Source organism: Microtus oregoni, unplaced genomic scaffold, assembly GCF_018167655.1.
Source record: "Microtus oregoni isolate MIOR12 unplaced genomic scaffold, Mior012 000004F_ref0000308, whole genome shotgun sequence".
Lineage (NCBI taxonomy): Eukaryota > Metazoa > Chordata > Mammalia > Rodentia > Cricetidae > Microtus > Microtus oregoni.
In genome coordinates this window covers 9026435-9050066 of record NW_024543063.1, presented here as the reverse complement: position 1 = coordinate 9050066, position 23632 = coordinate 9026435, and the positions used below count along the sequence as shown (strand labels likewise).

The 23632-nt window shown below is 47.7% G+C and overlaps 1 protein-coding gene across 1 annotated transcript in view; it reads left to right on the top strand.

Moving 5' to 3' along the window:
- The window catches only part of Inpp5d (inositol polyphosphate-5-phosphatase D), a 112004-nt gene that overhangs the window by 3343 nt on the left and 85029 nt on the right, over nt 1–23632 (top strand). The window contains exon 2 of the mRNA XM_041650784.1: nt 12837–12900. Coding sequence (XP_041506718.1) covers nt 12837–12900 — 64 coding nt within the window. The remainder of the gene's footprint in view (nt 1–12836; nt 12901–23632) is intronic.

The window sequence follows — 23632 nt, the reverse complement described above, 5'->3', positions numbered from 1 at the left end:
CCTCTCTTGTCGGGAGAACGTGGCTGCCTTTGATCCAGTCAGATGTGTGAGGGATCCCCTCGACAAGCAGCCTTCCATAGTGCCTGATGATGGGGTGAGGATCGAATACCAGATAGTTCCGGGCTTGTTAGTCCTGGCAGTACAGAAATGAAGAGGAAAAAAAACATGGGACATTTACCATCGAAAATGCCCTCAGGGGTGGCATTCTAGTCATCTGAAGGAAAGCAGTGACTAGCCAGCCCCTGGAGGGAGAGCAGGCCCCAAGCCTGCCAGAAGTGATAAAACAGGCCCGGTTTTTGGGATTCTTGAGAGTGGGGTGAAAACCTTGTCACACCTGGTTTTGGTGGAAAGAGAAGAATTGCAGAGAAGGGCTTTTAAGGGTGGAAATGCCCAGCAGAGGGGTCAGGGCATGGGCTGTGCTGTGAGAGGGTGTGCAGTTGGCTCCCTTCCTCCAATCTCCATTTTAAGTTTCTGTGAGGTTTCCACAGCTTGCTAACGCCTTTTGTGCAAAGGCAATGTGGAGTTGTTTTCCTGTATCTGGCCCTGAAGGCAAATGAGGAAAGGCCAGCATAGGCAGAAGCCAGAACTGGAGGTCCGCGGGCTCCTGACATCCTCTTGACATGAGAAAAAGCCTCTGTCTGAGGATGGTGCTCTTGGAGACCAGGAGGGAGGGCTGAACCCAGCAAGGCCTATTTAATTATAGCGTTTATATGAAGTGACACAGAATGGATCTGTCTTCCCAGGTACAGGGTAGGCACTGGCTTAGGTGCGCTTTGCAGCTCTGCCTACCACGTAGGTTACGCTCACCTGTGCAAGGACATTAGCACTCTTTAACATCAACCCCATCTCTCTGGGACACGAGGCTCCTGCCTCCCTGCCTCGCAGATGGAACAAGAACTCTGCTAATGCTCCCCGGTTCATGCCAGGCCACATAGCCCTGAGGGGCAAGACTTGCTTAGGATCTGCTTAGAGTCGCTTTGTTATATTAGCAAGATCCCTAGAACCCAGCTCCCAAGTGAGGCTGGCCAGGCCAGTTCCCTGGCTTACAGTGCTTCTTCTGAGGTTAGTGCTCACACTGTAAAGTCACACAGTGCTCCTTAATACAGCCACATTGTTGTGCAGCCAACACCACTGTCTAATTCAGAGCATTCTTACTGTCCCCCAAAGACCCCTCCACCATACCCTGAGCAGCTGCTTGCTGCTGCTCTTTCCCCGACCTCTGGAAACAGCCAATCCACTTTCTTTCTCTAAGGACTTACCTGACAAGTGAATTTCCAGTTTGGGGAACTATGGATTTGTTCACTTGGCATTATGCTTCAAGTTCATCTGAATTGCAGCAGGTGTCCATCTTTTGGTCAGTTTATGAGTTTATTAGTTCATTGTATGGGCACACCATGGGCACCTGTTGAATGACTTTTGCACTGTGTTTTACCTTTTCATTGTTATGAGCAATGCTTCTGTGAAGAGTTATGAACCAGCCTTTGTGTGGATTCTGTTTGCAGTAGTCTTGGGTATGGCCCTGAGAGGCGGGGCTGGGTCATGTGGTGATTTGATATTTAGCATTTTGAGGAACTGCTGATCTCTTGTGCTCAGCTGTGGCACCCTCTCACCAGCCATGTGTGTGTGGGGGGGGGTCCAGTTTTTTTACTGGTTTGGTATCTAGGGTGTGTGTGTGTGTGTGTGTGTGTGTGTGTGTGTGATAGAGGACAGTTTCAGGGATTGATCCTCTCCTTCCACCATGTGGGTCCTAGAGACGAAACTCAAGTAGTCAGACTTGGTGGCAAGCACCCTTACCCCCTGAGCCATCTCACCAGCCCCACCTTTTTAATTTTTATTTTATTTTTTTTACGACAGAGGTTCTCAATGCCCTGGAACTTGTCATGTAGATTAGGCTGGCCAGGGAGAGAGCCACTAAACCCAGTTTGTTGTTGTGGTTAGTTGGTTGGTTTTTAATGTACATTCTGGGCATCAAACTAGAGTTATCATGCTTTCAAGGGAAACGTTTTACTAGCACCTATCTCCCTCCCCATCCACTTGCTTGTTTGCATGTTTGTGAGCCGTGGTCTCATGTAGCCTAGGCCAGCTCCGTATTCCCTATTACAGTCAAAATTGAACTCCTGATCTTAATGCTTCTACTTCCTAAATGTGCCTGTCTTTTCTATTCTCCCCAGCTTAGTGGTGTGAGACAACATTTAACCGTGATTTTAAGTTGTATTCCTCATGTTACTGCTGCTAATGGGTCGTCTGTATGCCTTATTTGGAGAGCTGTCTATATAGTCTTTGCACATTCGAGTGGCTACATCATTGAGAGGATAAGATAGGAAGATGGGAATAAGATGGATATCCCCAGACCTAGCCCTAGACCGGTCAGAGTACACACACCATGTGCTTTGCATATGTAAAAATACATCTGGCCATTGGTTTTATGAGCTGAGAGCACCAGTGATGTCTCAGAAGCAGAGAAGCAGGGGACCCATCTGTGAAGAAAGTTCCATGACGGGAGAGCGGTGACACTGTCACTTCCGGGACTTCCTGGAGGCCTCTGGGAGACACGAGCTGTCATGTGGGGCCTCCACAGAGGAAGTGCTCAAAGCGATTGAGGCAGGAAGAGGACTTCACTGACGCAAGAGTGTCTGGTGGCTGCTGCACCACCAGGGCTGACCGCCTGGGAGCCTGAGAGAGGGAGGGGCCTGGGCACAGACACAGAAAAAAAAGAATGCCTAGAGGACCAGAGAATGAAGGTGAAGTCTAGAGGAGAGGCAGGCTCCTATAACCTTCTAACTCTAGCTCCACCTTAGTAAGGAGGTGCCAAAGGGTTGAAGTCCCACAGCTGTGGAAAAGCTACACAGGACTCAGAATATTCTATAAGAGGGAGCCCCACACTGGTAGCCGCAGTGGGTTCTTGCCCTTTGGGAGAGAGGTGGAAGAGGTGGGGAGAAGGAGTGTAAGAAACATTAAGAAACATATGGGGTCAGATTTCTTTTTTCTTTTAACAAACCCTACAAATTTGCCCATCTTGTAAAGTTGCCTCAACGTAGCGCACATGGTCTTTTTGTCTCCATTACTTAAAAAACCATCTTACTGGGCTAGGGAGATGGCTCAGTTGGCAATGCACTTGTCTTGCAAGAGCAAGAACCTGAGTTCCATCCCCACAGCTCACACAAAAAAGCCAAGCGGGATGATGAATGCCTGTAATCCCAGTGCTGGGGAGGCAGAGACGAGAGGATCCCCGGGGTTCACTGACCAGCCAGCCTAACGAAACCAATGAGCCTCAGGCCACTGAGAGACCCTACCTCGATAAAACAAAAAACAAAACAAAAGATGGCATCTGAGGGAGGAGGACACTAAAGATTGTCCCTGGTCTCCACTCCTATGTTTAAGCATGTGCACTTGTGCCCCTAAACACATACACGGAAGTGGACATGCTGTTAGCAGGCTTCAGAACCCATCAGTTTGGGTTTAGTTTGCAATTGAAATAATACCGTGCAGGGCTGGCCAAAGGAACCTCTGCAGAAAGGGAGTGCTCACCTGGCCCTGCAGCTGGAGTGGGCAGCGGAGGAGCGGACAGAGCTGGAGATAAACAGTGAAGTCTTCTTTCCAGTAACCGAAGTGGTATTCGCTCTGTGTGGTGGGCCACGCCTGTAATGCCACACTCAAAAAGCTGAGGCAGGAAGATTGCCATGAGTTCAGGTCAGCCTTAGTGAGACCCTGTCTCAACCTCCACAAACAGTTAAGCATAAAGTAAAAAGTATAAAACAAGTATACCCATCACCCAGTCACTGAGAGACTAGAATAAGCCTTGTTGATTTGTTTGTGCCTTCTCATTCTCTCTCCATATATATATATATATATATATATATATATATATATATATATGCAAGCTCTATTGTATAACACACACACACACACACACACATACACACACACACACACACACATACACACACAGAGCACCACCTCTCATTTGTGGTCTGAGGTTTCCAGCAACCTAGTTAGCAACCTGGGGTTTTCCTGCCTAGTTAGAATTTCTTCCTAAACATCACCCTTGCTGGAAGCACAGGCTTCTCTTCCAGGATGTTTCATGCTTTATGGAATGATTCTCTGATTATCTGACATTTGCATTATCAGCACTCATCCAGCAGAATTGTTACACATGTTACTGGTTGCAAATCCCCAGGGGACTATTAGATTACAGAGCTGGAGCCTTCAAAGGCTGTGGATACAAAATGGCAAATTGCTTAACAGAGATCTTGACTTAATTTATGCTTCTGGCAAGCGGCATGAGAGAACACCCACCTCCTTCCAATATCCTATTCTACATATGGTTATTTTTAAGAAAATTAGAGTCTAAGGTGCAAGGTCATCCTTGCTCATTTTGATTTACTTTTGATCGCTGATCTGGTTTGAGAGGCTTGCTGGCCGTCCTCTTTTGCAGATGGTCCTCTCTATTCTCTTAGCCTCTTTTCTTCAATTAAAAGTGTATGCAGCTTGGGAGGAAGGACGGTTATGCATCCCAGGCCACCATGGACCATATAACGAGGTCCTGTCTCAATAGAAAGTGGAGGGGCTGGAGATGTAGCCCAGTAGTTAAAATGTTTGCCTAGTATTCATGGGGTCCTGGGTTCAGTCCCCAGCATCAGGGCTACTGCAAGCTTCGTTATCTGCCTATGTGAGTTATTGTGTCCTGCTTTTTTGCAAATACATTTTCATGATGGTTTGTCTTTAAGCTTTATGTTCTCTGACATAGAAGGATCATAAATGTTCGTAAAATCTATCACTTTCTCTTTTTTCTTTGTTTTCATTTTTCACTTCTTCCTTGGATTTCCAATACAGAGACTCCTTCTGCATGCAGAAACTCACTTATGAGGGTTAGGACTGGGTCTTTGTAGCTAATCAACTCGGGTGACAGAAGGAATGTTGGGGAGGCCGCTTGTTAGTTCCCAGCTGCCAAGACCACAAAATAATCACTCAGAAACTATATTATTTGCAATGTTGTTTGGCTAATAGCTTGAGTGTGTTGCTAGCTAGCTCTTACATCTAGAATTAACCCATTTCCATTACTTTATATTTTACTACAAATTTCGTGGCCTACCGTAGGCAAGGTTCTAACCAACAACTTGCATCTTTCCCCTCTGGCGGCTACATGCTGTCTCACTGACTCTGCCTTCTTTCTCCCAGCATTCAGTTTAGTTTTCCCTCCTAGCTCTACTCTGCTAAGCCAGTGGCCAAAACAGCTTCTTTATTCATTAACCAATAAAAACAACATGCATACAGAAGAACTTCCCACATCAAAGGAACTTCCATCGTTTATCTAATTACCCTGGGCCTGGGCTCCTCATCTGAAAACCAAGCATAAGAGGATCGATGTGGTAGAATTATTGCACGTGCTCACTGAATAATGAATATTGTGTGTTTAGCATCCTGACTATACAAACAAATATAGCAGTGGCCTAGGCTGTTGTCTCCTTATTTTTTTTTAATTTTTTTTTACCCCGCCCCGTCTCCTTATTTTTTATTGTTCACATTGAAAACTTAAATCTTGTTGGCCTTAATGGATGACAAATGATGGAAATTTATGCTTATTTTTCTCAAGTAGCCATCTTTCCCGGGAGCTCTTATTAAATGATGTATCCTTTCCCCTCCATGATTCCTTTGTTTGATAATTGCTAAGTCTTACTAAGGTCCTTTTTGGTTGTTTATCTGTCCAAGTATGTCCCCCTACACCATTCTTCTTACAAAGACAATAGCATCATTTTGCAAAATGTTTTGGGATTTTCTTATATTATCTTATATTCAAGTGTTTTGCCATGTAAACCAGATAATAATACTTTTCAAGTTGGACAAAACTTTGTATTGTAACTTTCACTGGGATGGCAAGAATTATAATGTAATCTGTGGCCTTGACATTTTAGCGACATTCAGTCTTATTATGTTATCTCTTGATGGTGTAATATTTTTTCATACAGACCCAGAATATTTCTTGTCAGGGTTTCTGCTGGTGGCTTTATATTTTTATTACTATTGTAAATGTTACACTCTCCCTGTTGTTACTGGTTCACAATAACAAATTGCCTGCAGAGAATTTTATGCTTTCATCTTTCACTCTGTCACTTTCTTTGACAATTCCTCATTAATCTTTCAGCTGCTTCTTTTATCTTTGCTTTTTAAAGAAATGTTAGCATCTGTGGTGTGTGTGATACCGTGCATGTGCACAGCTGTGTGTGCACATGTGTGTGTTGGCCTGCTGTATTGGCTGGTTTGTGTGTGTCAACTTGACACAGGCTAGTGCCATCAGAGAGGAGCCTTAGTTGAGAAATGCCTCCATGAGATCTGGCATTTTCTCAATTAATGATCAATGGGAGAAGACCCAGCCCATGGTGGATGCTGCTATTGCTGGGATGGTGGTCCTGGGTTTGCTAAGAAATCAGGCTGAGCAAGCCAGGGGAAGCAAGCCAGTAATCAGCACCCCTCCACAGCCTCTTCCTTAATCCCTGCCTCCAGATTTCTTCCCTGATTGAGTCCCTGTCCTGACTTCGTTTGGTGATGAACAGCACTGTGGAAGTTTAAACCAAATAAACCCTTTCCTTCCCAGCTTGATTTTTGGCCATAGTGTTTTTGTCACAGCAATAGAAACCCTACCTAAGACACCTGTGCATGTGAGTGGAGGCCAGAGGAGGACATCGGATATCCTGATCTATCACTCTCTACATCGTTCCCTTGAGACAGTGTCTCACTGAACACAGAGCTTGCTGTTTTGGACTAGGGCTGACTGACCAGACCCAGCAAGCCTCCTGTCTCTGCTGCCCATCCCCTCCCAGCCCTGGAGTCTCACTATGTCACCCTGGCTGGTTTAGAATTCACAGAGATGTGCCTACCTCCCATGCTCTGGGACTCAAGGCATGCACTGTCACATAGGCTATACACCCCACTCTTTTACATGGGTTCTGGGGATCTGAACTCCGGTCTGAATGCTTGCTCACCAAGCCTCCTGCCCAGCCCTAACTCTTCTGAACAGGTCTTCATATCATCTAGAAATCAAGATTATAGTCTTTTCCTTCCAAACGCTTACACCGCTTACTCACATCCCATGGCTCATGACATTGGCCAGTATTTCTAAAGTCATATAGTGGAGCAGGATGGAAAAAGAAAATGTCTTCCTCAAGGAGAATCTCTTATACCCTGCCAAAGTAGTCTTTTCTTTGCCTTTGGTTGGGGTAGAACTAGGATGTATGGGTTCTAGGAATTCAGATTTACCTCCCTGGGCCTCACCATGCTGTTTTGAAACAATGGGTTTATTTAAGACAGAGATTACTCCTTTATGTCCTTCTGGGGTGGAGGTCTCTTTTGAGTGGTGGTATATTTCACAGATCCAGTAACAACGAGAGAGAGAGAGAGAGAGAGAGAGAGAGAGAGAGAGAGAGAGAGAATGTGCATGTACAACTTCTTTTAGAATCAAAAGTTCATCTCTGCCAAAATTATCTTATCAAGCAAATAAACAAAATGTAAGAAGGAAGGAGATAAGAACTCCCTCCCAAACCAATAAGAATTGGGTGGTACTGGGCCAACTCTCAACAGACAGATGGAAGGCTGCCTTCTAGGGGCCTTGCTCCCATGCCTCTGCTTCCTAAAGCTTTAGGTCAAGAGTGACCACTTGGGTTCCTATGACTGAGGACAGTGTTGTGCCTGCCTACTGTCAGCTTCTCACCTGCTGGCCACTTGACCCTCCTCCTCTTTTCTCTCTTCTGGAGGGACCCATGTGAGCCACAGATGGCCTCTGTCACTCTATCTTAGCCCTGTGACTCTGGAATTCTTTAGGTTTGGGTAGCAGGTGTTAAACACTCTTGATTTCTGGGGCTATGTCCATTCTCTTAGTTCTGTGTTATCCAAAATGACTTGACTCCTCTTTTGACTGGAGCATGGGGGAAGTGTCACATGTTGGCTTTGAATTCTCTATCCTCCTGCCTCAGCCTCCCAAGTGCTGGAACTGTAGGTGTGCAGGACCATGCCCAACTCCACATGGCATCCTAAATGCAGACTTCCCATTTTGCTTGTCTTCTATCCCATCTTGCCCAGAAGTGTGCCATATGTAACCTTGAAAAGAGAAAACGCAAGGAGTATTTTCTAGAAATTAGAAGTGGTGCTTAGCAAGAGTCAGGGTGGGATTTACAAGCAATTCCAGGAGCAGATCGTGGAGTGAGACAAGCCCTGGTGTCTGGTTTTCAAGTTCGATTTCTCTGCCTCTCTATGGGACTCACAGTGTGGAAGGTGATTCTAGTTATTGCTAATGTCGTTGGCTAGGAATCATCAGACTTGACCAGTTTCCTACTCACATGTGACTGCCCTCTCCTCTTGTGGTGAAACACAATTTCTCATACTATTCATTCCAGAATTGTCCCCCGACTCTTCACCCACCTCCTACCCCAGCAAAGGCAACTTCCCACTTCTGCTCCTCCCCCAGGATCAGCTCAGGACAGACTTCTGTCACTTGTCACCAATGGAGCAAGTTAAGTGGCAATTCTGCTCTTAGACCGCCTTCCCTTGAGGACGGAAGATGTCCTTTGGTAACAGAAGAAAGATTTGTCCTGATCTGGATCCCATGGGGATCCCATGGGGCCATGGGGCAAGGTAGAGTCACACAGCTGAGAGTTAGCATTAGCAACCCCACATTGGTACCAAATCACCGAGAAGAATGACAACGACTGGTCAAGAGTCATCATCCCCAGCATGCAATGAACACAGTATCTGGAGATGCACTTGTCAAACAGAATTTACCTGCGGGATCTTTGCATGCAACATATTAATTTTCCCCCATGGAGTCGAGGATTCAATCAGGGCTGCTCACATGCTAGGCAAGTGCTCTACCACGGAGCCACACACAGCGTGCTCTCGAGATTATGGCTGTAATATCTTGTACGTGTGTTAGAAGTGTGCTGTGCATCCATGTGTGCATGTGTGTGTGTGTGTTATGTGAATGCACATGTGAGCATATGTGTCATGCACATGAGCTGGCCTGTGCACACATAAGTATGTGGCTCATACTCTACATAAGACCAGGGAGAAGGGCAGCTGCTGATGAACGGAGCTGGGGTGGGGGCTAGCCTCTCTGTGGAGGCCCCAGAACTCTTTGAAATTTAATTTTGGACTGGTGTTTGCATAAGGGTGATGGCTATGATGTTGTCTGCATAAGGACAGCTCTCAGGCAGGGTCATCTGAGATGCTCCTGTTGTATTCAGTTCTGATTTCGGCCTTAGTCCCGTGAGACTTGTTTCTTTGTTTCAGTTTCTAGAACATCTTTGAAAAGGCCAGGCAGGTTTTCCCCCCAACATTTAACTAAACTAAGGGGGTTTTCCTGTTTGGAGTAGCCCCTCTTTGCCTCTCTGTTTTTTTTCTGTCTGTGAGTCCATGTGTTTTGCCAGCTCCTTGTGGCTCTTCCATAAGTAGCTGCCCTCAGCCAGAGAGAGCCATTTTCACCCTCCTGAGCCTTTCGTTATCTGTAGGAGGAAATGTCAGGGCTCCTGAGAGATAAGCCCTGAATAGGGCAGAGCAGGCTCTACAGTCCCCTGGCTCTGCATAGGGTTGAGGTTAGGAACCAGGGGGATGGCTAAGGGAGTGTTGTGAGGATTCCCTGTGTTCCCAAGAGATCTCTGAGACCTGAGATGACATCAGGCCAGATAGTGGTGGTATTAACTTGGGCCGTGGAGACAGGTTTGGAGGTTGGGGAACGGGGACAGAAAGTTGGGCCTAAAGCCACATGAGCTCTCCTGAGAAGTTTTCCCATGGGGAAATGAAGCAACAAAGTCATGCAATCTCCCAAAGCATTGCCCCAAATTTTCTTAAAGTATATATGAATGTCACACCGTAAAAGAAAAGCTTATAAAACTGACGACATAAAAACGTAAAATTACCCAGCTACAAAAGATAACGAGCAAACGTCATTGAAAAAGAGTAGCAACACAGATCAGAGTTCTGTAAATAAGCACAAGATGACAGAAAGAAAAAGCGAGACAAAGACGTAAAAAGGAATTCAAAGAAAAAGAAACAGAAACAGCCAAGAACAAGAACATGCTGAACCTTTCTCACAGGGAGAGGCAAATGAAGGCAAGCTGTCATTGTTCTTCCCCCTCTCAGATTTGCAAAGATTAAGAAATCTGATAAACCAGTCAGCAGGGTGTGAGGAAATAGACACTCTCATATCCGTTAGGAGGAAGAAAAAAAATGACAGTCTTGCTGGATGGCAGATGGTAGTCTCTACCAAAATGCAGACTGCCAGACAGACACAGTGGCTCACACCTGCAATCCCAGCGCTTGGGAGGCTGAGACAGGAGGATTATCACGAGTTTGAAGCAGGTCTAAGCTACATAAAAGTGTGCATGTGTGTAAAATGCCTATGTCTTTTTGTCTGGCTGACTCTGCCTAGTTTTATTTATACATGATAACTAAGCTGGGTGGTGGTGGCACACGCCTTTAATCCCAGCACTTGGGAGGCAGACACTCGGAGGGTCCAGTGTAAGCCAGGCACTGCTCATAAGGCTTTCAATACATGAATGCCGTTAGTCTTCCCGGCAGCAAGCAGATGTGGCATTGCTATCCTCTTCGTCTTATGATGACATGAAAACAAAGAGTTCATCCAGTGTGCACAGATGTAGGAGCAGAGCTGCTTGTTCACTGCAGCATTATTGAATAAAGGCAAAATATTCAAATTACCACTACCATCAGGTCCTGGTCAAGGGCATAATGGGGTATCTATGTGGAAGAATGCTGAGACCATCAGCAAACCATCTCTCTTAGCTCACGTGTCTTGGTTATGTCCCTGTTGCTATGAAGAGATACCACGTCCAAGGCAACCTATGGAAAAAAGAGTTTACTAGGATTCCAACAGGTTTGGAGCCTATGATCATCCTGACAGAGACCATGGCAGCAGGCAGGTAGCTGAGAACTTACATCCTGATCCTTTTAAAACCTCACTGTCCACCCCCAATGACACACCTACTCCAACAAGGCCACACCTCCTAATCCTTCCCAAACAGTTCCACCAACTCGGGACCAAGTATTCAAACATAGGAACCTATGGGGAACATTCTCACTCAAACCAACACAATGTGGAAGAACTCCGTGATATTTTATGAAGAAAGAAAACTTTAATACAATGTAAACAGTATAATTTATATACATTTAAAGGTATATATAGATACATAATCGTATGTATATTTTAAAAATATTTTACAAATAAGAATAAGTCTAAGAAACTCATAGGATGGAGGAAACATATTTTTCATTTTACAACTTTCTGTGTGTGTCATTTTTTTTTCAATATACAGTCATTTTTGGATATGTTTGTTAGTTTCTGGTTTTGGAGACACAGTCTCATGTAATCCAGACTGACCTCCAACTCCGTGTGCAGCTGAGGATGTCTTTGAACTTCTGATCCTTTTGTTTCCACTGGCATTAGAGATGTGTGTCGTCATGCCTGGTTTGTGATGGGAATTGAACTCAGGGCTTCATAAATGCTAGGCAAGCACTACCAACTGAGCTAAACACCCAACCCTCAGTATAAAAACTGTAAACTGACTGTAAACTGAGTTAACTAATAACACATGTGAAATCGTGGTACTGAGTCTGGCACATGGGAGGGGTTAAGTGACTTTTTGTAAGATATAGTTGTATGTGTTTTGCCTATGTGTGTGTGTATGTGTGTATGTGTATGTAGTATGTACATGCCGTATCAGCAGAGGCCAGAAAATGATGCTGGATCCTTTAGAATTTGAATTACAGTTAGTTGCTGGTCTCCATGTGGGTGCTGGGAATTGAGCCCAGGTCCTCTGGAAGAGTAGCAAGTGTTCCTATCTACTGAGACTTCTCGCCAGCCTCCCTAACTCTCAGAAGCATTGTGTTGTTGACAGAACTTAGCCCTTGGGGCAATAAGGATACCTAGCTTTCACTGTTTACATAAACCCCAAACAGAGGAAGGTGGGGGAGAGGTCATTCTAGCAGACCTCAGGAGGAGCTAGTAGTGATGGTGTTCCCCAAAACTTCTTACAGCCTTCCAGCCTTGGCCACCAGGAGACTCCCATGGCCACCATGCTATCAGATACCAGCAAGCTGGAGACTGGTCACCAATGGCCCCTTACCATAGGGTCCTTAGCTTAAACAAGTCCTTACTTTCAGAGATTCTAGGAAGGTCAAAAGTGCCCGGTATCCTTGAGCCAAAGAAGATAGAGAAGGAGATCTTAGGTACTGGGCCCTTCCTCTACAGAAATAGCCAGAGATTTCCAACCCTCTGCAAATCTGAGTGTCTGAATGGGTAGGGCTCACTTAAGGAAGAAGGAAGCCATAAAGCAAGGAGTCCACAGGGAAGGAGCCAAGTAGGGAGAATGAGGTCCCAGCGGAAGGTAGGTACTGGGAGCCACACCTTGGCCAATGTGTTCCCTCTGCAGCTGTACTCCAGACCCGGTTACCACACCATCTTGCTGAGCCCCTGGGAGTTTCAGTTCTTCAAACACATCTCTTGCTCCATTCTCTTAGACAACATGGCAGCTAAGCAATTGAGGAAGCCCCTGTGGATGACGGGCGCATTTAGATCCGACCCCCATGGCTATCTAGCAGTGACATAAACGGTACATCCGTGGCCACTCTTGGTGTACTGAGGCAGTGGAGAAACAGTGCTGTATGCAGGACTGTGAGACATTGGCTCAGCTTCGCCTCAGAACACCATCAACGCTGACCTTTGGAGACTTTGTGCAGACTCCCCACGGTGTGTCAAACAGCCTTGTTCTTCTTGGTCCGAGCAAACTTTGTTTCCTTGCACAGTTTCTAATGTCGTCTTTGATCTATTTCAGGTTCCGGAACTGTGTTTACACTTACAGGATTCTGCCCAACGAGGATGATGAATTCACTGTTCAGGTAAGTCCCGAACCAGCTGGTGCCTACTCTGGGAGAAAGTGAAAAAGAGGAGGAAGAGCAGGTGGCCCGAGGAGCCTCAGTGTGAAGACCTGGCAGAGCTTAGCTTTGTCCCCAAAGCACACGTTTTGGGCTGAGTAAATAACCGTGACTCTTCACAGATGACGAGTCGTAGGATGATAGTCACGCATGTCAGGGACTGTTGGCGGCCGTGGCTGAGAAAGGGACACGATGGTGAAGGGAGCCAAGCCAGTGGCTGTGTCTCGATCTACTGTTTTCTTTGACTACTACCAAGGAGCAAATGTAAGGGGCCCAGGAAGCAGCAGAGGGGGGTGAACTTGCAAGGGAACAAGATGAGGTGAGATGGTGCCTTTAACTTCCCATAGCCCCCTTCTGCCCAATGCTGATAGCCGTGGCATCTGAATTCACTATACAAAGGCAAAATACACAAAGCTATAAATAAACTCTATCTATCTATCTATCTATCTATCTATCTATCTATCTATCTATCTACGTGGTGTGCTCGTAGTGGTCAGAGGACAATTTTCAGGAGCTACTTCTCTCTTTCTGTCATGCGGGTTCTGGGGATTGAACTCAAATCCTAAGCTTTGGCAGCAAGAGCCTTTACCCACTGAGTCATCTCACCAGCTACAGGTGAACTTTAAAAAAAAAAAAAATCAAGAGTGCCAGTCAGTCCGCGAAGACCACCATGGTGGAGCTGTGGTGCAAGCATGAGGGCTTTGTCTGACCACAGTGTGTGGCAGCCGGGTGATGTGGAAGGCAGGGAAGTTATTTTTTGCTGAGCTTCGTTAAGAGAACACGGGAGTGTGCAGAAAGGAGGTGACAGTCTCGGGGTCTTGTGTGTCACTAAGTTCACGGGGACCACAGGAAGAGCCACAGTGGCGTGTGGCTCACATCCGAGCAGTGCAGGAAGAGTAGATGAGCATTTAGGTCCCATGTCACCAGAGCGGCAAGGAACAGAGTTTTCAGGGTTTAGCTGAAAAGAAAGTAGAAGCAGGAAGGGGCGTTGGTGACTTCCAAAACTTGAAGGGCATGATTGATTACTTAGGCCGAAGAGGTAGACTCGCGGCTGCCTTGACCAAAGGCGGTGAGTGCCTGGAAAAGCCCCTGGAAACATGAAAGAGAGCAGCCATGACTAAAGGAAGGCCTCCCAGGGTGACTAATAATGAAATTAAAAAAAATCACTTCGATCACTTCCACCAGCTGCTTGCTTCCGGGAGTTCGAGGCTGGAAGGGGACTGGCTCCATCCAGATGTGGCAGAGCTGCCTTCTAGGGGACAGATCTGCTCACACCAAGCTTCCTGTGACAGGCCAGCATAGGCCACTGTGGGCTCAAGTAACTGCCCCGCGGCATGGCATGGTGGTCAGGCAGTTCATGCTTCTACCCGGCTCTCATGTGTGCATTAGCACCAGGATGGATGGAGGGTCGGCTGGAAGGTCTCAGGTTGGTCTAGGGATCAGAAAGTACCTGTGCCCGCCTAGTGTTTACTGGGAATCGCCAGGACAGACTTGGGTCCACTTAAGCAAACGCTCTGTTCTAGGTTTCAGCTGATGTTCATCATCCGAATATTTTCTCACATGTGGACGCCGCAGCTTCTGAGGACGTGGCTGGCCCAGGGGAGGTGGCTTAGGCAAGTGGTGGGCCTCTGTGGTCTCTGCTCTTTTATCCGAGCCTAGGTCTGTGTGAACTTTGCCTGGTGGCCTGGGGTCCTTCTCAGGTGGCTTCCTGCTAGGAGTCAACTCTCTTAAGTTAAAAGTTAGTCGGTGTCTTTGATCTTTCTCCCCCTTTGTGGTTTCTTCTATTCCTTCAAAGTGATGACAATTTTGAGTGTGACTGGAAAAGGCGTGACTTTGTGGCTTCTTGTTGAGGGTTTGTGCCCACAGCTCGTAAACCCGTAACTTCATCTGTCTGGAGTCTGTGCCCACGTTGTCTTCACTCTCTTGCTTTGGTGGCTTCCTGTGACCTCATAAGTGACCACAGACCTTCAGTGGCTCTTCACTGGGAGCTTCCGTGGGTTTAGGGGGTCGCTCTGGCTGATTAATGCAAGGGGCTACTGTCCTTGGTGGCCAGAAGGACAATAGGAAAGCCCAGAGCTTGGGCCCAGAGGCGCTGGGGCCCTGGCTGGGTTCTACCTCAGTGAGTCAGCTCTTCTGTGGGTTTGTCCCTCCCCTGCTGAGAGCAGTGCCCTTCTCACGGCCCAGCCCCCAACGGGAATCTGATTGGCTCAGACACCAACAGCTTTCTCTGCCTGGACCACTCACAGGCTGCTGAGCTCTGTGTTGCTTGGAGATTAAGAAGCAGGTGTCTGCCCACCACTGACAGATGGGGACAGAGCATAGCCTGCTATGGCCACCTCAGCAAGGCAGTGGGCAGGCAGTTTTCAAGGAAGAGATATGGCATCTCTGGGCATAATTGTTTCCAATCTTGCACTTGACCTAAGACCGTCTCGATCACCAATACTAACCAAGAGGCAGGAAGCCATGGACCTAAATGGTCTAGGGAATTCCCCGTTTGTAAGGATGTCCTTTCTTATAAAAAACAAAAACAGAAGGAAAACAAACAAAACAACAACAAAAAACAAATGCTAGTGGCAAGGCCTGTTGCTCAATTGGTAGGGAGCCTGCCTAGCATATGCAGCCCACAGCTGGATTCCCTGCAACTGCATAATGTCTGGCATAGTAGCACATACCTGTAATCTTAGCACTTTCGGGGCTAGAGCTAAGGCGATCAAAGTTCTAAGTCATCCTCGGCTACATAGTGAGTTTGAGATCAGCCCAGACTACATGAGACCCTCCCTCAAACACACACAGGCACACACACATATGCACTCACACATATGCACTCACACACGCATGTGCGCGCGCACACACACATATGCACTCACACATGCATGCACGCACACTAAAATAACCAATAGCATATGACTACTGAGGAGCAAATCAAAGCTCACACCCAGTGAAGCCAAGTCAGAGCTGTTCTTCAGGAAGCCCTGCGACTGGTCCCAGCTTATTTTAACTCTAGTTCCCCTTTTCACATTGAAACGAAAACCTACATTCTTTCCTGAGCTTAGCCACAGTTTCTGTATAACTCATTCCTACTACCTGAACCCGTTCAGTGTCAGCAGAAGCGGGAGCTAGGCTGAGACACTGCACATTGCAACACCAAGACTGTTTCGTGGATGGGAGAGGCAGGGCAGAGGGCCCTCTGAGATGGGCCCTTCCTCACCTGCGTGGCTGCTGTTTGATCATGAGTAGCACTCGGCCATGGGTTCCGTGCGTTCAGGACTTTGTCCAGCGACTGCTAGGAAACCAAACAGGAAAGTAGAATGTCACATTTTCCCTGCTATGGTCACAGTTCTGTGAATGGAGGGAGGGAGTGGTCTGCATGGACCCATTCCTCCCTTTGCTGCTTAGAAGCGATGCAGCCATGTCCAGATCTTGGTAAGAAGGGAGACAGCCGCGACTACTTCCTTAGTCTGCAAGGTGAGAAAGGGACGGAAACACGGAAGAAAATGAGAGGGAACGAGATGGAGAGGGAGAAGGACAAAGAGCAAGAGAAGACACAAGGAGGGGGCACGGTAAAAGAGAGAAAGGGAAGGATAATGAGGGAAGGAAAAGTCTAGGAAGAGGAAGGCTTTGGATGAGATGGGAGCAGTTCCTGCAAATGAAAAGAGGTGGGTGCCAGACAAGAGGCAGCAGAGCCTATGGTGACAGGGGGAGGCTATGGGTGTGGGAAGGTGTCTATGGCGGCTGTCTACCCCAGGCTCTGTCAGTCTGCTCTCAGTAAGGATCTGCAGTAATGGCAGGGATCTGTGAAGCCGTTTAAGACAGGTTCTCAGACCCAGAGAATCTTCTGTATCTAAGGTTCACGTTAACTTCCTCTGGGTACTGTGTGAGGCCAGAGACAGACAGGATGCTCAGCCCATCTGGTCCCAGGTTCCCACACCCAAAGATGGGGTTCTTATGAATCCTGGGTCCTTCCTGAAACTACAAAGGAAGTGACTCTCCCCTCGGGGAAGTGGCACCCATCTTGGGCCTCTGACTTCAGAATGAGCTGTTTGCCCAGTGCTACCCTTTGGAGTAGCTCTGCTCCCTGGGAAGCAAGGGAGGGTCTGGGTCAGGACAAGGAGACCTAAAAGACACTGTAGCTGAGGGAGGCTGCAGGGCTCTGAGCAGCCTTTAGACAGGGTACCCCAACCAGGTCCACCATTGAATTGAATAGGGGCCTCTAGACTTCACTTGCTGCCAGACACTTATTCCTGTGAATAAGAAGAAAAATAGTCCCACTCATAACTCCATCACACTGATATCTCTGAGAACTTCCTGTCTCTGCTGAGCTGGCAGCATGTCAGGGATAAGGACTGTGGAGATGGGGGTACCGAGGCTCTTGATCCATGTTCTGAGGAAGATAGACTCTGAGATGATCTTTCCCACAGACTCCGAGGCTACTCTTTCAGACAGAAGGAAACCCCAGAGGCCAGAGCCTGCCGTGACCTATGTAGTTCAGACGTGTGAGTCAAGTTCCTGGTCCCTGGTGGTGTCTGTCACATTGCTCTGGACAGTGTGGCATCTGGAGAAAGAACAAAACCACGCTGTAAGAGCTGACCCGTCACAAGTGTCTGGGAGGGCAAACGGTTGAGTAGTTGTTATGAAGTTCAGGAAGCCGGTGGCAGCTGTTATTGTTCTGAGTGGTCACCAAGTGAAATAAAGATTCCGTCTGAACCTCTGGGCAAAGGATGTGGCTCAAACACACACTTCCTGACGTTGCACAAGGAGGGACTCAGAACAGGTTCAGGGGCTAACATGGCCATGTGAGGACACGGAGGCCCTCTTTGTGTCATGGCAGCTATATCCTGGGGTCCTGCATTTTAATTTCTTTCTGTCTGCTGTAAACACAGACAGGTCTACTTTTCTACGTCTTTGACTGTACAAAACATCTTGCAGCTGGGTTCATATTTGAAAGGGAGATTCTTGGGACCAAGTTTCCTTTCGACATTCCCCAGAGGTGTTCCTCTGTAGCTTTCGAGATGCAGTGCAACTGAGTCCTAGACACCAACCCAAATCCAAGTTCATGCTGGTTCTAGTGGTGGGAGGGATGGGTCCTGCCATCCTCTCTCCACGTCACCCCCCCCCCCCCCCCCGTGGCTAATGTCTAGATTATTTTGAACCTGGTCGCTTTGCAAACTCAGGTTTTTCTTTGACTCAAAGGTTTTTCTTGTTTCGCTTTTTTTTTATTTGTTCCAGCTCATCTGTTTTATTGTCTCAGATTCTCCTGAGAAAGTCAAGTCTCTCCCTCATCTGTTAGCTGCCTGGAGCATCCTTACTCTCAGGAGCAAACAAAACACCACCCTCTTCTCCGTGTGCCTGTAGGATAACTAATTCATTCCCAGGTGACTGGGCAAAGATATTCATTCCATCTACCATCTCTACCTCGAAACACTAGCCTTTTCTCCCCCATCTCTGCACACCCCCAGGCTATCTTGTTGCTTCATAGCCCAGAACCTTAGGGTCTGCTTTGTTTTTGCTGGAAACAGCATCCTTTCTTGTCCCACACAGTATAGAGCTGACGCTAGCCCTGCCTTGCAGTCGATGGGCTCAGACCAGGGAACAATATGCAATTACAGTCAACGAGATGTGACAGGAAGGCTCTCTGTGGGGCGTCTGATCAAAGTCCTTCTTAGAAACAGACACAAGGAAAACTGGCTCCGGACCCACCAACTAGGAGATGATAGCTGGAGTCACTGCCGCTGTTTGGTGACCATAAGGGAAGGCAACCAGAGAGTGAGGTCAACGTGCAGATGGCAGAGCAGAAACACAAAATGAACCCCAGCCCGAATGGTGCCATTGGATTCGCTGAAAAAAAAAAAAAGCAAACCTAGGAACTGGCTGGCCCCTGGGTTTCCTGTTAGTGAGAGGGTTCCTTTGGGTTTAAGTTCTTAAAGGGGTCTGTTACCTGCAGGTGAAAGGGACCTAACATATAAGGTTAGGTCTACTCTAGGAGAATCTCAAAACAGAAAGTGTACATTTTAAATTGAGCACCAAGTTTCATTGCACCACAAGCCCCTAAACCACGGTTGGCAGCCTCTGATACACCTCCCTTCTTTGTCCCTGTCAGCGCTATGGTGACATGATTGGTTCTGTCCCCTACCAGACATTCCTAACGATTTGTCTGTGTGCTCAGTAAACTTAAATCAGAAAAGGGGAAAAAAAATCAATCCCCATTTAGCAACCTCTGTGCCCAGGGAAGACATCTCAATTTCTGGCTCTCTGTGGGATGATTTAGTTTTCCGTCTCAGTTTGCCCTTTGAGATCAGGGGCCACTCAGAGCTGTATTGAACAGTGTAAATCTTTTCTCTCGGGAAATACCACTGCCTCCAGAAAAGCAATACTAGATCACTTGTGAACACAGCCACCTTGGGCTGGGGAGGTAGCTCACTCACTCAGTAAAGTGCTGGCCATGCAAACTTGAGGACCTGCGTCCATGGCAAAGAAGGGCACAGCTATGTGTGCCTGTAATCCCAACAGAGGAATGGGAGGGGCAGAATAAGGTGGATCCTGGGAGCTCATTGGCCAGCTAGTCTAGCCTAATTGGTCAGCTCTTAGCTCAGTGAGACCTGGTCTCAAAAAATAAGATGGAGGGGCTGGAGAGATGAGAGCACTTCTTCTAGAAGAGCAGAGTTTGATTCCCAGCACTCACATGATGGCTCACAGCCACTTGTAACTCTTCTGGTCTTTGTAAGCGCCAAGCTCATAAGCTTGTAAGCTCAGGCCTACATGAAGCAAAACACCCATACACACAAAATTTACATTTAAATTTTTTTACAAAGATGGAGAATAACTGAGGAAGGCACCTAACATTTGCCTCTGGCCTCCACACATGCACACACACGTATGTGCATACCTGCACACACACGCATATTCCCCCACAAATGCATGCACGTGAACATGCACGCGCACATGCACACAAACACACATAAAAAGACAGACTTCTCGCCCTCTACCTTCCAGGTGACTATTCAATTTGATGTCTTTGTTCTGCTTATTTGGGATTCCCAAAGCTCCTCCCAGTCCACAGTGAGCATCCAGTAGCCACTGATGGATCACGTCTGCTGGCCCCTTGAGAAGACAGAAGCAGCTGCAGGCCCCACTGGACAGCAAGACTTGTTTTGCCCTGCTGCAATTGTTCTTAAGCCTCCACGACCCTCTCTGAAGTCATCACCCACTGACACATGCCTTTCTTCCTGTGGTCAAGTTCTTTTGAACCCTGGGAAGGCTTCTCTCCCCAGTGACTCACTCTTGCCGTAACTACCTCCCAGGAGGCCTGCTCTTCAGTATTGAGATACTGGCTGTGACAAGCTCGCCTCACTGTCTAGTCACTTTCTTTACTGACCCTGATGCCAGCTGCTCTTTCACCATTCCTTCCTGTGGGTTCCCACTCCTGGTCTCCGTGGCCTCATGGCTTGAGGCTGCTGTGTGCTGCCCAGGTAGTCACTCCTGCAGCCCTGTTTTCAGAGAAGGCTCTTGGCCAGGTTTTAGGTGACACTGTGTACTGATTCCCTTGGTGATACCGCCCATGCTCCTGAACCTGTCTCATTCCCAGAAGCAATGGGCCACTATGGCAATGCTCTCCCATGAAGATTTAAGAACTGAGAGAGACCGTCACATAAAGTACAGAACCCGGGATACCACAATGATTGGTTTTACACGATGGAACAGATAAACCCAAAGTCCAGAGGCTGGTTAGCTGCCGCACCAGCACAGGGTGACCCTGGCAACCACCTAGGCTTGCTCAGATCTGGGAACACCAGACACAGAAAGGAGAGATAGCGATGAGACATGGAAGACTTGAGATCTCCAGAGTCTGGGAAAGGCGGTCGGAATGTCCACAGGGGAACTGGAACCAAGGCTGAGTGGTCATGGACAGAGTGGGGGGAGACCCTGGATCCTGTGTCTAGGAAAGACTGCCGACACCTGCTCACTGGGGCAGAACCCCTCTGCTTGGAAGAACCAGGAAGACAGAGGCAGGGATGGAGTCAAGGCTGGTTGGTCCCTGGAGTAGTCCCACTAAGGGAGGGTCAGAGTGAGTCCATTATTTCACTCAGTGTCTATCATATCATCCCTTGTTGACATGGAATCCATTTAGTGAGCCTCCGCAGGAGCCGGGCACGCAGGACACACTATTTCACTTAATCCTGGAAAAGGGAATATTATTCTAACTTTAAATTTAGGGAAACAAGGCAGCGAGATGGCTCTCCGGGTCCGCCTGTGGCTGATCACCACAACATCTCGTCTCAGAGCCTTTCTCCTCAGACCTCCCCATCTAGTCCCTCCCCACCGCTCTCCTGTTCCACACCGCTTACCTCTATCTCAGCTGTATTTGTTTGCCAATAGTGATACAACTCAGTGGTGTGCAATTCCACACACTCATCATTTCGTATTTTCGGAGACCCTAGGTCCGAAAATGGCCTTCACTGGCTGTGCCGATATCAAGGTATGAGTGGAACCGTGCCACTTCTGAAGGCTTCAGGAGAAAAGAAAATCCTCTTTCTTGTCTTTTTCTGTATCTTGGGTTCCCTGGAATCCCTGACTGGCGGTCGCCTCCTCTGTCCTTCAAGCCAGTAATGGCGGTCATCACTGTTTCATGATGCCAGTGGCCTAGCCCTGTGATTCTTCTGATGAACTGGTGTCCTTTCCTATCTCAGATCAGACGTGGGCAACTTGAGTTCACGCTTGCTATGTGACAGCTTATTCACAGGTTCTGAGGTGGAGACACGGACCTCTATGGAACCGGGTGGGGAAGCCATTATTTTGCCTTACACAGCAGTTGTGTGCCTGATCTATCCACTCAACTATCTTATCTGTCTCCGTTCTGAGAACAGAAGATGTATCCAACCGAGCTGAGACCTTGTCTGCCTTGTACTGAAGAACTAGAGATGCCCCTGTACCCATTAGGTACACAATAAACATTGGCTAAATGCAGGCGCCATTAGGGACTCCATAAATATTGGCTCAATGCAGGCTCAGTGGTGCCGGCTCGCCAGCTTGTGCTGAGGAAGTGAAGACAGGAGAATCCCTGGGACTCACTGGCCAGTCAGCCTAGCTATGAGTGAGGCCAAGCCAATGAGAAACTTTGACTCCGAAGCAGGGTGAACACTTCCTGGGATGTGTGATACCCAAGGTTGTCCTCTGGCCTCCACACGCATGCTCACACGTGCTATATACAAACACACACACATGCACACACACACACTCCCCCACAAACACGCACACACACATAAACACACATAAATAAAGATCGGCTAAATAATTCAGCACACAGAAAACCTCTAAGGAGAGGAGATGAGCCATTGTGTCCTATAGCCCTGTCCCTCATGGCGTCACCAAGGTCCCCCAGTCGGTACCTTCAGGGCCTCCCTGCAAGCCCAGTGCACCTGGGGTGACACCAGGGCATGGAGCATCTGGGGCCAATCACACATCTACTGAGACAGCTCTCCCGAGTTGCTCCTTGAGGCAGCTCTTCTCTGGGCTGGCTCCCGGGCCAAGCACGCCCACCTGTCTGCCAGCTGTCACTCCTGTCTCCCAGAGTACCTTGAGAGTTTTACAGAAAGTAAAGAAAGAAGCAGGGAGGAAGAGCCACTCGGGGATATCATTAAGGATAAAAATATGCCACATCGCTGGCTCTGGCAACCTGGAAATGGAGAACCAGGAAATTGCTCGTGTTCCCAGAACTGTGGTGTCTGTATCCGAGTGGTCCCAAACGCTGTGTCTAAATTCCTAACAGGGGACAATTTAAAAGTTATGTAAGTGTCTATCTCTTTTCTTTTTCTCGTGATGCTAAGAATTCAACCCAAGCCAGGTGGTGGTGGTGTGCGCACTTGGGAGGCAGAGGCAGGCGGACCTTTGTGAGTTCAAGGTCATCCTGGTCTACAGAATGAGTTCCAGGACAGACAGGGCTACACAGAAAAAAATCCTGTCTTGAAAACTAAAAAAAAAAAAAAAAAAAAAGGAATTCAACCCAAGGCCTTGCAGACCCTAGGCAAGCTACACCCCTAACCCCGCAGCATGCCACTAAAGACAGATTTTGCTTGTGTGAAGTGGGAGAAGGACTTGGAAATAGTGAAAAGATGCCCTTCCCTGGTTGTATGCAATAGAAGAAGGCTTCTTAAAGTCTGATGTCAAGCATGGGAGGAGGAGACTGACAGGAACATCTCCTGTCCCCAACTTTTCACCTAGTCTTCTGCCTAGAAACACAGCCTGGCCAATGAGCCCGGCCTTTGCTATCTCCAGTCCTCAGGGACACCTCCCCCATACCATCCACCCAGGGCTCAGTAGATTCCCTTAAGATAAAGGATGAGTGGGTGGAATAATCTTGACCTCAATAGGAAAATGAGCACACAGGAAGAACAAGGGGAAACTGTCATGGCCTGAGAGAAATGGAGGAAGCAGTAGGCACCCTTCCAACCTAAGGGAGCCACACACACATTTACAACACCTGGGAGCACTGTGTGCTACCATCCTAGTGGTTACATCTGAGGGTTGCTGCGATCGAATATGTGCTGTTTCTGCTTCTTCTTTAAGGAAGGTAGAAAGCAGGAATGAGGGCGTTCAGATCGAAAATATGAAACACAAGTGAAAGCCCCTCACCCCGAGACCAGTTTCCCTTCCTGGAAAGGTATCAGTGGGAGTGCGTGTCTCTCAGATGCAGCTGTAGAAT